Raw genomic sequence first — 15650 nt, forward strand, 5'->3', positions numbered from 1 at the left:
AAGTACATAATTAAACATTTATTTTATGGTGCTGCTTTGCTGGGATGTTGTCAAATGCAATATAGATAAGCAGGAAAGCCTCTTTGACATAAACTTTTTTTCCCCACGTACCAGTCATCTTTTATTGGGCATTAATTCTCAATTAGGGTATGAAAGGATTCCGCAATGATCGAGTTCCTCAGGAAGGAGTGCTGGGCCAAGGTGATCATGGTAGGAGTGCAGAGTGTGCCTTCCACACTGGTCTCTCTTCAGTGGTACTTGCATAGCCACTCATTGTTTGACCTCCTTGTGAGAAAGCCAGTAGCTGAAAAGCTTGTAAGCTTCCAGCACTGTAGATACCCCAGTGATGCTCCCTTTCTTCACATTGTTTTAATGCAAGTAATAACCTCTTTGAAACGCTCCAACAATGCCTTCGGGGTGAAATCCCACATAAATATCCAGCTTGGCAGTTTCTCTAGTTTAACATCCCTGAGTTTCTTTTTCACTGGTAGGAATGATGTCATTGTAGTCCTGGTCTGATAAAAACTTTTAAAATAAGGCTTCACATGTTAAAACAAATTTTTAAACATAAACCTTACCAGAATATAGTCAGCATTGATAACATTTGACAAGTTATGGGTAGATGTTACATAAGCATAAGAATCTGTAAATAATTTTTTATTTAACATGGAAAGAACTTTGAATTTTCATTTGGGTAAGATTTTAAACTCATGCTTTAGACAATTGCCTTTTAGCAGAGTAGAAATATATACTCCAGACTGCCCAGATTCAAAACCCAGCTCTTCCACATGGTAACTTGTAAACTTGAGTAGAGACTTAGTAGTAGTAATAAACTGATATTTATAAGTCATTTAATGTTTATAGTAATCCCATATTTATATACTACCATGATCTCCATTTTACAAATGAGAAAACAGACACACAACTATTAAGTGGGAGAGCCAGTTTTCAAATCCCAGCAGTTAGATTCTGGAGTCCATATTTTTAGCCGTTCTGCTGTAATTGCCTCTCTGTTTTCTTGTCTGTAAATTGGAGATAATAGTACCTGCATCGTAACATTGTTGTGAAAATGGAATTAGTTAATTCACATAAAACTCTTGGAACAGTGACCGGCACATATAAAGTGTTACTTGAGTTTTTTTGAGCCTTAGGTTTTTTTCCAGTGTGTTGTAGGAGCAAGAGGAAAGGGGAATGCTCTATACTCCAGCCTTTACTAAGCACAGCCTTTTTGTCTGTTTTATATGTTGGTGTCATAAATTGCTCTTAGCTTGATAGGAATTCTATTACAAAAAAAAGTCTGGAAAAATACTGTTCTAGTTCAGTGTCTTTGTTTTACAAATATGAAACCTGGGCTTGAAAGGAAAAGAGACTTTTACAATCTTATAACAATGTCATTTTTTCCTGTAGAGAATGTTATGTGAAAGATACTCATCTGAGAAACCAAGTGATTTATCAAACATTCTTGAGATAGATGTAGGCATATTGTTAAGGCTAGGGTTTCTCTCTCTCTCTCTCAAGTGTGTGAATGTGTATGTATGTGTGTGGTTTTTTTTGTTTGTTTGTTTGTTTTTTGGTGGCTGGTACGGGGATCTACACCCTTGACCTTAGTATTATAACACTATGCTGTCACTGACAAGGTCAGCCCCTATTTTTAATTATTTATCTTCCTATAAGATAAATATATACAAATATATATTTTCTATATATACAAATAAAATTCATACAGAATAATTATTAGCTTTAAAAGATTCACTGGGCTTTTACTGATTAATTTTTTTTAATTTACTCTTTGCCTGGGTATTAGTAATATGATTCAGAATTTGAAAAGTACAAAAGACACCACTCTCCCCTCTTTTCTTGCCCCCACAGGAACCCATTTCCTCTCTGTGAAGATGACCAGTATTATCAATTTTTTTGTATATCTTTCAAAATATTTATCTTTTTAGAAAGAGAGGGTATACATTTCCCCCTCTTTTACAGAAGTGGTGACACATTGCTCTGTGCCTTGTTTATTTCACTTAATATGTATTGCAGATTTTTCCTTATCAGTACACGGAGAGTTTCTGGGTTTTCTTTTGTTTTGTTTTTAAACAGCTGGACGGTATTCCATTGTGTGGATATGCTATTTATCCCCTATTGACATATACTTTGACACTATTCAATCTTTTAATATTAGAAACAGCATTGCAATTGAATAATCTTATGTACACAGGGACCCTGTGTTCTTATTATGCCACTACATAAAAATGGTTTTACCTAGGTCTCATAAAAAATTTTTTTTTAACATGGACACATTAATAAGGTTTGAACAGTTTTTATTACATAAACAATATTATTAATATTGCTAATTATTATTGATAGCATTAGAATTGAATATCCAGAAAGATAATTACCTGCAACATTAGCACCTGAAATATCAAATCATTTTGGTATCTCTTTCACTTTAAGTCTTTATCTTTATACATCTCCACTTGAGAACCATAATCTAAAGTTGAAATGAGGTCAATGTAGATATACCACTGAGTCCTTAAATTCTCAGATGTTAACCTTGTGCATGTGTACACTTAACATGCTTTTTGTAAAGTCTTTAGGGGCCTATGAGACATAGCCTGGAGTCCAGTGCTAGGTTCAATTCATTGAGTAATATCCAGAATATCCTCTAAGCCTAGGAAACAATCATAGTCCCTTCTACAGTAGTCCCTCTTAATCTGTGATTTGTTTTCCAAGGTTTTAGTTACCTATGGTCAGCCAAAGTCCAAAACTATTACGTGGAAAATTCCAGAAATAAACAGTTTATAAGTTTTAAATTGCCCTGAATAGCATGATGAAATCTCTTAATGTCCCTCCCAGAATAGGAATTATCCCCCTGTCTAGCATATGCACGCTATATATGCTACCTACCGTTATTCATCGACATCATCTGCTCATGACAACAAACCATTCATATTTGCGTGGCTCAAAGAAGGGGAGACTACTGTATTTCCTTCCTTCTTGCTTTCTCCATTAGAAGAGATGGCGTACATTGCATCCTCACTGCACCCTTATCAGAATTGCAAACTAAATACATATTGTTTCTACTAAAAACACCTGGAAGGAGGTACAAGACCGAGCTCAGAGAAGTTTGCACTGTTGAAGTTTGTCATAATTAGTGTGTTTCAGAACTCCTTTACTTCTGTAACCTTGATGTTGCTCTAGGAATCCAAACCTGGGGAAATACATACAATGAGGATTAGTATATGCATCCTAACAAATTCTGTCTTTTCTAACTGAAATCATGAAAGTAATGAGATTACATGAAACAAATTTTTCCTATAAGATTCAGGATTTATTTATATAAATATATATATATATTTTTTGCAACTGGCCAGTACAGGGGTCTGAACCCTTGATCTTGGTATTATAAACACCACGGTATAACCAACTGAGCTAACTGGCCAGACCTAGGATTCAGGATTTAGAACAGTCTTTCTCAACGTTAACACTATTGACATTTGGAGATAGATGATTCCTTGTTGGGGGAGACTGTCCTGCACATTATAGAATGTTTAACAGCATCCTATTCTACTCACTTGATGCCAGTAGCACTCCCCATACATCCCCCAGTTATAACAACCAAAAATGCCTCCAAACATTCATTGACAAATGTTCCCTAGAGGGGGCAAAATTAAAATTGCCCCAGTTGAGAACCACAAATTTAGAAAAAGAATTACTGAACATCAGGAATTGGCCCAGTTTTAGTACCAAAAAAAAAGTCCTTCTAGTTAGAATTCCTAGAATGGTGAACAAAATAATTCTATTGTTTGTATCATGTTTACATTAAAACAAGGCATTTGACAGTCTCTCACTATGGCTTTTTGGAGAAATGTACAAATATAATGAATGTTTATTTGGTTGAATAATATACCCAAAGACTGCCTGTTAGTTAAATGGGTTGAAATTCCCTTAACCATTAACATCTGTGCCGGTGCAGTGGCGCTTACTTTGGGCTGCACATTGGAATCAGCTGGGTAGCCTTAAAAAGATACTGATGATTGGGTCTCACTACCAGAGACTTATTTAGGTCTGAGGTACAGTCTGGGCATCAGAATTTTTAAACTATACCTGGGTGATTCTAATGTGCAGCTATTTTTGAAGACTATCAATCTAGGCTGTGCTGCAGGACTCTTTCGGTAATCCTTTCTTGTTAAATAGTTCTATCAATGACTTGAAAAAGATCATTGAGGATACCTTTTTCAAATTTTATAGTTTTTACAAAATTTGTAAAGGGTAGGTAATATGATGGTGATAGATTTAGAAAAACAAAAAGATCTGCATATGTGGGATCTTGGATTGAGGCCTGTGACAGAAAGAGGACATTAGCTGAAAAGCTGAGGAAACCCGAATAAAGTCTGTAGTTTACTTAATAGTATTGTACCAGTGTTAATTTCTTAACTTTGTGAATTGTACTGTAAATGATATAAGATGTTAACAATAGGGAAAGCTCAATGAAGTGTTTAAAGAAGCTCTTTGTACTGTCTTTACAACTCTTCTGTAAGTTTAAATTTTTTTAAATAAAACAAAATTTTTTGATCTATTACAAATGGTTAACAGTTGCAACTTCTTATCTGTGTGACTCAGGATTTTTAATATCATATGGAACAAAATAAAAACCAAACTTTATTGGGTGCTGAGACAGATATAAAACTGCAACTGTTTCATAATTTTTTATTTAAAATTTTATCAAAACAGCTTTTATTTTATTTCTTGTGGCTGGCTGGCACAGGATCTGAACGCTTGACCTTGGTGTTATAACACCATGCTCTAACCGACTTAGCTAACTGGCTAGACAACACAATTTCTTTTTTTTATTTTGTGGGGCTGGCCGGTACAGGGATCGAACCCTCGTCGACCTTAGTGTTCTCAGCACCACAGTCTAATCGAGTGAGCTAAGCAAAAACTTGTGATTTTTTTTTTTTTTAATTTCTTTTTTTGTCGTTTTTTCGTGACCGGCACTCAGCCAGTGAGTGCACCAGTCAGTCCTATATAGGATCCGAACCCGCGGCGGGAGCGTCGCCGCGCTGCCAGCCCAGCACTCTACCAACTGCGCCACGGGCTCGGCCCAAAAACTTGTGATTTTGAAGCTCCTTCCACGAAGAAGTCTGTTTCCCACCTCTTGTATCTGGGTTGGCCTAGAAAGGGCTGCAATAGAATGTGACAGAAGTTTTACTGTGCTGCTTCTGAGCCTAGATTTCAAGAGGTCTTAATTGTTTCAGTTCCCTTGGACCTTTGCCGCTGCGAGGGGAATAAGCTCAGGCCATTCTGTTAGAGAATGAGAGACAGCTTCTAGCAGAATCAGTCCTAGCTGAGGTCAGCCTACACCAGCCTTACAGAGAGCCAAACATGGCCCAGAGCAAAAGAACTAACCAGCCAACCTGTAGCTATAATCTTGTGAGCAATAATATATGGTTATTGTTTTAACCCACTGAGTTTTAGGGTGGCTTGTTATGCAATAGCTGATACAGTGCCTCAGAAGATGCTGTGACAATAAAATAACATAAAGCATGTAATGCTTGTATAGTTCTTTGGCACATACTAATTAGCGCATGCTCAGCTGCTGCTACTGCCCTCTTCAATAACAGCTTTATTGAGATATAATTCACATACCGTAAAATTCACCTTCTTTAGAGTGTGTTCACAAAGTTGTGCAACCATCACAAAAATCTAATTTTTTTTTTTTTTTTTGAAGATGACCGGTAAGGGGATCTTAACCCTTGACTTGGCTCTCTCAGGTGAGCCAACTGGCCACCCGTATATAGGGATCCGAACCCATGGCCTTGGTGTTATCAGCACCGCACTCTCCCAAGTGAGCCACGGGCTGGCCCTACAAAAATCTAATTTTAGAACATTTTTGTCAGTCCTCATTTTCTGCTCCCCCAGCCTCTAGAAACCACTAATCAATTATGTGATTAAGAAGGAAATTTCTGAAACGTTTTGTAAACTTGGAGTCAGACTATATGTAGATTTTTGAGACTGGCTTCTTTTACTTTATCTTCAGATTTCATTCATGTTGTAGCATGTATAAGAACTCCATTTCTTGTTATTGTTGAATAATATTTCATTGTTTGGCTATATGAGTGTTTATCCATTCATGAATTGATGGACATTTGCATTATTTCTACTTTTCGGCTAGATGAATAATACTGCTATGAACATTTGTGCACAAGTTTGTGTACAAATGTTTTCATTTCTCTTATATAACTCAGAGTGAAATTTCTGGATCATGTGGTAACTCCATATTTTACCTTTAGAGGAACTGCCAAGCTTTTCCAAAGTGGCTGCACCATTTTGTGATTCTACCAGCAATGTATGAGGTTCCAAGTTTTTCCAGATCCTCCCCAACATTTATTTCTGTCTTTTTGATTTTAGCCATTCTAGTGGGTATGAAGTGGTATGTCATTGTGTTTTTATTTGTATTTCCTAATGACTAATAATGTTGAGCAGGTTTTCATGTGCTTATTGGCCATTTGTATATCTCCTTTGGAGAAACACCTTTCAAATCCTTTAACCATTTTTTAATTGGGTTGTCTTTATTGTTGAGTTGTAAGAATTCTTTGTATATTATGGGTATAAGTTCTTTATCAGATATGTGATTTGTAAATATTTTCACCCATTCTGTGGGTTGTCTTGCACTTTCTTGATGGTATCCCCTGAAGCACAAGTTTTAATTTTGATGAAACTTAAGTATCTATTTTTACATTTGTCACTTATACTTGTAGTGTCATATCTAAGAAACCATTGCATAACCCGAGGTCATGAAGATTTACTATGTTTTCTTCTAAGTGTTCTATTGTTTTAGCTCTTATATGTAGGTCTGTGATCTATTTTGAGTTTATTTTTGTGTATGATGTGAAGTAAGGGTCCATTTTCACTCTCTTGCATGTGAGTGTCAAGTGGTTCCAGCACCATTTGTTGAAGAGACTGTTCTATCCCCATTCAGTTGTCTTGGGAACTTTGTCAAAAATCAATTGACCATAGTAGTTTAGATCTGGACTCTTGACTCTGTTCCATTGATCTACAGACATATAGATTAGACATATATGATCTATAGATATATGCCAATCCCATACTGTCTTGATTACTGTAGCTGTGTAGTAAGTTTTGAAATTCAGATATGCGAGCCCTCCAACTTTGTTCTTTCTCAAGATTGTTTGGCCTATTCTAGGTTCATTGCATTTCCATATGAATTTTGAGAGCTTGTTTGGAGATTCCTGCAGGGGAGCACAGCTACTCGTATACTCTTGACCAAAGAATGGTCCTCCCCTGTATCAGAGAAAAGTCATCCTTTTCCACCAAGCGTGCACCTTCGGGAGGGACACACGTGGTCTATATGAATTTTGAGATCAGCTTGACAATTTGACCAAAAAGGTTGCTGGGATTTTGATAGGTAGCACGGTTTTTTTCTTTCTTTCTTTTTTTTTTTAAGGAAGTGGTGATTTTAGTGAACTGTGTTTTCAGTATGAAGGAATGGTGTGATAGAATTACAAAATAGCCACTCTTGAAAATATAACATCTAAAATTAGGGAAAGAATAGATCATACCTGAAGAGTATTGAGATAACATAGAGAAGAGACTTGTATTGTTTGATGATTGCTTTAAGAAACAGAAGACATTTATCCAGGAAAAGAAAAAAAAACAGGATATGACTACCTTCAATATTTGAAAAATCGTCATGTGGGAGATGACTTCTAAAACCCGTGAGAAAGACTGGGACAGTGAATAGAAGCTACAAGGCAATATTTCACCTCAGACTATGAAAGAACTTTTAATAAAAGCTGTCTGAAAACCAAATGGACTGCTTTGTGAGTTCCTCATCACTGGAAATGTTTAGGCTTCTGAAGATTAACAGTATAGCATATGCAGTGTCTACTGGGAAAGGTTCTAGAGTCAAACATAGATTTCAGTTCCAAAACTGCCACTTTTAGGCTATATACCCTTGGATGAGTTATTTAATCTATCCATACTTACTTTCACCTGGGGATAATAATGTCTAACTCATAGGATTGTCATGAGATAATGCCTATAAATTGCTTATTATAGAGTCTGTATTTGAAAAGTACCCAATGATTATTATTAAGATCAATGTAGCAATAATTTAGGTCTGAACTAGTCCAGTTCTTAGACTAGATCAACTTAACCTTAAAAATCTATGATTCTCTTCACACAGAAATATGTACATAAATATTAATAGCAGCTTTATTCATAATAGCCAAAACCTATAAACAACCCAGATGTCCTTCAGCAGATGAGTGGTTAATCAAACTGGCACAATACCATGGAATAATACTTAGCAATTAAAGGAAAAAACTATCAATACATGTAACATGCATCCTGGATTCATCTCCAAGGGATTAAGATGAGTGAAAAAAGCCAGTTTCAAAAGTTATGTACCATATGATTCTATTTATAACCTCTTGAAATGACAAAATTATGAAAATGGAACACAGTAGTGGCTGTCGGGAGTTAAGGAATGGGAGGAGGATAGAAATGGGGGAGGCTAGGGCCAAGCCCGTGGCGCACTTGGTAGAGTGCTGCGCTGGGAGCGTGGCAACGCTCCCGCCGCGGGTTCGGATCCTATATAGGACTGACCAGTGCACTCACTGGCTGAGTGCCGGTCACGAAAAAAACGACAAAAAAAAAAGAAATGGGGGAGGCTATAAAAGGGCAACATGAGGGATCCTTGAGGTGATAGATATGTTCTGTATTTTAACTGCATCATTGTCATATCCTGGTTGTAATATTGTACTGCAGTTTTGCAAGATGTTACCATTGGGGGAAACTGGCTAAAGGGTACATAGAACGTGCACAGTTTCTTTCAACTGCATGTGACTCTACAATTACCTCAAAATTAAGAATTTAATTTAAATAAAGGAACAATGATCCTCATGACCACTAAAGTTTTAGCATATAGTCTTTGATACCTTTCTAAATTTGGTACAGGCTTTTCTAACTTCCTTCTCAGGTTACATATGGCCTGTCTGGGCAAAAATACTCTTTTTCTTAGAGACCTGAAACACTAGTTAAAAAGTTTCATCAGGGCCAGCCCATGGCTCACTTAGGAGAGTGTGGTGCTAACACCAAGGCCACAGGTTCAGATCCCTATATAGGGATGGCCAGTTTGCTCACTTCAGAGAGTGTGGTGCTGGCAATACCAAGTCAAGGGTTAAGATCCCCTTACCGGTCATCTTTTAAAAAAAAAAAAAAAGTTTCATCAGAATAGTAGTGGAGTTTTAAAAACAATGGTGAGTAAATGTGTTTTTGAAGTGTATGGAAAAGCTTCAAATGGTTCAAAGACTAAGGAAATTATTTGTCTCCAGGATTGGTTTTTTTCACATTTTATATAAAGAGTGACTGGGGGTGGAGGCAGAATTCTTCTGTCTTCGAATGGTAGAAGTAGATAACACGGAAAGCCTCAGAATGATGATAATTGAACAATATTAGAGAGGTATTTTAATATCTTTGAGAATTTTTTTTTTTTTTGGTTCTTAAAAGCCTTGAGATAATTATCATTAATCTTTAATTTTTTACTGCCAGTCATTTTTAATAGGAAACCTGTCCCTTACATTCCTACCAGTTATAAACAAAATGTTTAACTTGTACTCGGCAAATAAGTGTTCAAATGACACGCACCAAAAGCAGAAGTCAGTACCCAATTTTTCACAGTATTAGTGGCTTTCAGACTTTATCTTGCAGAACCCTGATTTGCATATGCCCTGGAAATAGAATGAGCAAATATTCCTCTCTTTTGCATTAATTTGCCTTGTCAGTAGGATGTTTTCTGCTTATAGGTACTTTAAATGACATTGAAAATGCAGTTTCGGGCTGGCCGGTTAGCTCAGTTGGTTAGAGCACAGTAACACTAAAGTCAAGGGGTCCAGCTGCCAAAAAAAGAGAAGACAGAAGAGAAAATGCAGTCTGGTTTAGATTGTCTGCTTTGGGATCAGACTTTTGAGATTTCTCCCTTCCTTTCCCCCCTTTTGAAAGTATCTTATTATTATATAAGATATAGGTCTATATAGATATATCTTTTACCTTAAAAAGTAGTGAAGAAATATTAAAGTATTTTAAGCAAGGCTTCAGCAGAGAAAATGGATTAGAGATGTTCAAGGCTGGAGGCTAGTATATCAGTTCTTGTTGTAATTTGGGTACAAGGTGATAGTGCCTTAAAGTGGAAAGCTGTTTACATTTTCCTGACCAGCATTTCCCATAGTGTCTATAACATAGCCTGAATAATATCCCCAATGAAAATAGGCACACCTATGGGATGAAGTGGCCTCTAGGTCATGTCACCCACTGTTTCCTCTCCAGGACCCAGCTCCCCTCCAGAGCCCACAGCTCTTCCATAGTAATGATTGTGCCAGTGAGCATTGGGTAGATCTGAGGAGGACTGGGCAGGTCAGATACTGTTGGTGTGACACTGCACTCCAGCAAAGAAGCCCTGGAATCCCCCAGGTGAAGGAGAAGCAGGCCAGTAGAGACCATACCAGTCTTGTTCCCCACTGTATAGTGGGCATGTAGAAGCATATCACACATTTCTTGAATGACTAAAGTAAGGAATATGTTGACATGTTTATTATAAAGTAAACTTGAAAACTAAAAGGAAATGAAATTCACAGGGGTTTATATGATTCTCTTGACTGTACTGTAAGCTGCATTGATACCATGAGTAGTTTGGGAGTAGGGAGAGTTGAGATTGGGTAGGAGGGCTTAGGGAAATCAGCTGATACAAAGGCTTAAAATTGACATGTAAGTTAGCTGGTCACCGATCAGGGAAGGCATTGGAACTGAGGTAAAGTGGGGGAGGATTAAGAAGAATTAGGGTTAAGGAAATTGAGCTTGTCAGAAATGGGCATTAGGTAGAATTGGGTGCCAGGTGGAGGTGAATACTGGGTGATGTTGAGCACTGGGTGGTTGTGTTGGTAGTTGCCAAGGTCACTCCCAGGTTCTATGATTTAATAGGGGGACTCAGAAATCCGTATATAGTTGTTCTTATGGCTGTTTATTACAGCAGAAGGGCGGAAGGATACAAAGCAAAATCATCAAAGGGAAAAGGCACATGGGATAAAGTCTGGAAGAAACCAGATGCAAGCTTCCAAGAGTCCTTTCCCAGTGGAATCACACAGGATATCCTCAATTCCTTCGTAACAAGTTGTGAGAACATGTGTGAAACGTCTACTAGGGGAGGCCTACTAGAGACTCAGTGCCTAGAGTTTTTATTGGGGGCTTGTATGTAGGCATGATCTGCGTAGCATGTACTAAAATTCCAGACTCACAGAAGAAAATCAAGTGTTCAGTATAAACCACATCATTTAAATAAGCAATTTAGGCACAGACAACCACTCTTAACTAGTTCTGAGAGTAGTAGGAACCTTACCGAAATCTAAGTTCCTGGACACCAGCTAAGGGCCAACCTTGCAAGCAGGCTTTTCTATAGAAAATAGTCTCAAGCCTGCTATGTTAACACTTCTCTGTACCATCATACTCAGGTGGTGGTGGGCCTTGGACAGTTGTCAGCAGTGGAGGCAATGTGAGGAAAAATTAAGGAGAACAGATAAAGAGCAGGTAATAGAGGAGGCCTCAGTCCAGCCTGTGGCATAGTAGAGCTTCATCCTTGGCCTTAGGCACATCCTTGTAACTACCACCTTGCTCCATAGCAGCAAGCCCCTGCACTATGATTTAAAAGAATGGTATTAATACTATTTTGCAATAAAGGTGTTCCAAGGATTCCAAGACCAAGGAAATTTGGGAAAAAATATTTTAAAATGAAGTCTCTTTAGTGTGGTTTTCCACAGATCATATATATGCTAATAAGTATTGTAATTATTCAAAAAATGAGTAACTGCAGCATTTCTGAAATTTCTTTGGCCATAGAACATTTTATAGGACTAGTTATCATTCACAGAACTTATTTTGGAAACTGCTGCTTTAGGCCTCTGGTTTTCTTTTTTCTTTTGTTTTTTTGTTTTGTTTTGTTTAATTTTATTTTGTAGGCCTCTGGTTTTCAAACACAGCAAAGGAGCCCTGGAATCCCACAGGTAAAAGGGAGGTAGGCCAGTAGAGACCATACCAATCTTGTTCACTATTACGTACTCTGCATAGTGTGAGCATGTGGAAGCACATCACACATTTCTTGAATGACTGATTCTTGACTTTATATAAGCTCCATTAGGTCAGGAACTATAACGGTTTGTTCACCATTGCATTCCCAGGACCCTAGCACACAGTAAGTACTCAGTAACTGCTGAGTTAAATAGATGGAGCAGCTCTTGTCATTACTGTTGTTGCTAAAGATTTTGGTTCTAAAAAAAATGAAAATGATTAGCCAGAATGAAGTAATTAATCACCTAGAAATTTAATTTAGTTATTCCATCATTACTGGATATTGAGATTTGCATTTATATACTTTAAACTTTTAGCTCCCAAAAGATTAGGGTATTTAATTAAATATTTTCAACATACAAAAGAATAAATAATAACACACATGGTATAAAAGTAATAAAACAAATACTTCAGTATTTATTATCCAGTGTTAGAAATTCTTAGATCATTAGACAGTCTGGGGGCCTGGCAGGAAAGTGTGGCGGTGAGACCGGCTGGGAAGATGCCAGTGGCTGTGATGGTGGAATGTGCCTTCAGTTTCAAAAAGTTACTGTATCAGTGCGACAATCAAGAGCTTGAGGCTCTGGAGGTATTGCTAAACACCCAATGTATGGTCAGCTTCTAGTTTTATATTTGTTCCATAATGACATGAATAATGCAAGATATCTTTGGAAAAGAGTACCTTCCACCTGCTATAAAAATCTGCAAATTCTGTACTTGGGGGAATTTGGTCTGTAGAATAAAGAATCTGGCAGAGAGATTTCCCTGGGATTTCCACGACCACCAACACTCACCAGTGGTTTGAGATGGTCTAGCCAATCATGGAAGAACTTAGAGATGCTACAAGTTGCCGAGCTTTTGCCCTGGTCTCTCAAGCCCGTACCTCAGTAATCGCTGATGATTTTGCAGCCTTTGTTGGACTTCTGTAGAAGAGGCTGTGAAATATATATTAGTGCAAGGATGGCAAGCTGACTCCACCACAAGGATGGTTCTTCCCAGAAAGCCAGTTGCAGGGGCCCTGGATATTTCTTGTAACAGGTTTATTCCCTTTTCAGAGCCTGTACCAGTTCCCCAAGTCCCCAATGAACAGCAGTTAGCCATGTGGTTTTCCTTGAAAACTGATTTCTCATTCTGAGTTCAAGATCCACCTTCAGAATCCTGTATACTGACAAATATAGTAATGTAAAATTTTTGTTTTCAGTTTATTGGATGGATTAAGCACCTCAGCATTCCTTACTGAGTATGTGATAAAATATATATAAAGTATAGTATATATATATATTTTGTCCTTAAACATTAGGCTGAATAGTTGTTGAAACAATTCTCATTTTGTGTAAAATTTAACAGTTTGGATGGAGCCTGTCACTATTATGCAGTTAGCTTTTATTTCCTAGTGACTCATAAAATAAGCTCTCCTGCTTCGTGTAGAACAGTGGTTGTCAACTGTCTTTTCCCTGCCCCAGCACACACCACACTCCCATCTGTACCACTGGTTGATAGTTGTAGTGATTCATTTGGGGTTTAAGGAGGAGTTAAAATTCCTAATGGAACCTGAATTGCTGGGGATTGAGATTCACCTTCTCTGGAGAATATGCTCTCTTTTTCCCCCCTCCTGATAATCAGTGACGTAGAATACAGAAATATAGCTGAGGAGCAAATAGACCATTTCTTTAGTAAACCAGTTTGTTAACTTTAGATTTTTTCTGACAGCTATGTGGCATTGCAGGGCTTACCATGAAAATGGGACTTATTTAAGACATTCATGAGAAGTATTAAGTTGTTCTGTCTCCTTTCAGAAGTAGGGAAAAATTAACATAGAATGCATTGTATGTGGAAGGAAGCTGTTAAGATACTTTATCCTGCAGCCATTTGGTTGCTTGTATTTATCCCTTGGTTCAAGTTCTGCCTTTTGGAGAAATACTGAACAAGTCTTTCATTTTTTGTGTGAGAGCTCTCTGAATATTTGAAGTTGTTTATTGTATTACCATGTTAAAATACCCCTTAGTTCATTTATTATGCATTTGTTCAATGAATATTTAATTGAATTCTTAAAAAAAAGAATATATCATTGCCAATTTCCTTGTGTGCCCAGCTCCCAGTCTTTTCTCTTTCCTTCCTCCTTAAGAGTAACCATTATTCTAAACGTTCTTATCATTCTCTTGCCTTTCTATTTCAGTTTTACTAAATATATATGTATCCCCCAAATAATGAATGAAGTTTTTTGTTATTGAATTTTACATAAATTATATTGTGCTAGATGTAATAGTTTTCACTGAGTATTAATTTTTGAGATTGATTCATATTGATGCATTTAACTGTAGTTTATTCTTTTTATTGCTATATGGTATTCCATCGTATGACTATATCTCTATTTATTCACTGTTCTATCAGTGGACATTTGAGGTTTCTACAGTTTTTTGATAATTCATACTCTAATACTATAAACATTTATATATATATTTCTCAATGTACGTGTGTAAGTATTTTTCTAGAATACTTGTACCAAAGAATACCAAGGGGTAGAATATCTGGGTCATAGACTTGTACATTTTTAACTTTACGAAGATAATACCAGATTTGTTTATCAGGATATTTGTGTTTACGTACCCACTGACATTGTATGAAAGATCCCATTGCATCACAGCCTCTTTAACATCTGCTGTTATCTGACTTTTTCATTTTTTCCAATATAGTGGTTGTGAATAGTATCTCATTGTCATGGTTTGAATTCGCATTTTCCTGACTTGTAATGAGGTTGAAAATCTTTTCATGGGTTTACTAACCACTTTTGTTAACTTTTCTGTGAAATGCCTCTTTATGTCTTTTGCTCATTTTTCTTTATCAATCTGTAGGTGCTCGTTATATACATACTAGATATTAATCCATTGTCAGTTTTACGTATTGCAAATATCTTTTCCCAGTTGTGACTTACCTTTTTACTTTTTTTTAAGAGTGTAAGGACAATGTTGAAAGGACTATCAAGGCTTATTATCTCCAGGGTCCATAAGGTGAGTCTTAACTGATCTAAGGCTTTGTGCAAACTGCTTGTAGGTATATTGCTTGTTTATAGACGGATTTATTATATTCAGAATCAAATACTCTGGTTCAGCTTTCATTTACAAGTTTACACTCAAAAGAACATTCACAATTTCATTTCTCTACCTATATACTTCACTCCCAGATGCCCTAAAAATCTTCAGGTAACAGATCTCAGTAGAATAGTTGTGTTTGAGAATTTACCATGTGATAGGAGAATTAACATTTTTCCAAAAAAGGTAAGTTTGACTATAGTTATCTTTTATTATTTCTCTAATTGGATTAATGGTTATCATCCCTTAATGAAGAATTTAAAAGAAAAACAAGTAGCCAACTTAGAACTTTAACATGATGGTAGAATAAAATAATAAAATCATTTATGAAAAAGACCGTTCTGCTGGTTTACATCATTCTTTTATTCATTTACCAAATAGTTTTTCAGTACCTTCCATATAACAGGTATTCAGAATTTTAAGATG

At 36.7% G+C, this 15650-nt stretch overlaps 1 protein-coding gene and 1 pseudogene across 5 annotated transcripts in view; both read left to right on the plus strand.

Annotated features, from left to right (window-relative positions):
- DAP3 (death associated protein 3) overlaps positions 1 to 15650 on the plus strand; it is a 35674-nt gene that overhangs the window by 4361 nt on the left and 15663 nt on the right. For all 5 annotated transcript variants that reach the window (XM_063106545.1, XM_063106547.1, XM_063106544.1 and 2 more), the window contains exon 2: positions 15087 to 15143. In XM_063106545.1, coding sequence (XP_062962615.1) covers positions 15099 to 15143 — 45 coding nt within the window. In that variant the 5' untranslated portion in view covers positions 15087 to 15098. The remainder of the gene's footprint in view (positions 1 to 15086; positions 15144 to 15650) is intronic.
- On the plus strand, positions 12638 to 13270 carry LOC134383278 (COP9 signalosome complex subunit 8-like; annotated as a pseudogene).

This window comes from Cynocephalus volans, chromosome 8, assembly GCF_027409185.1.
Source record: "Cynocephalus volans isolate mCynVol1 chromosome 8, mCynVol1.pri, whole genome shotgun sequence".
NCBI lineage: Eukaryota > Metazoa > Chordata > Mammalia > Dermoptera > Cynocephalidae > Cynocephalus > Cynocephalus volans.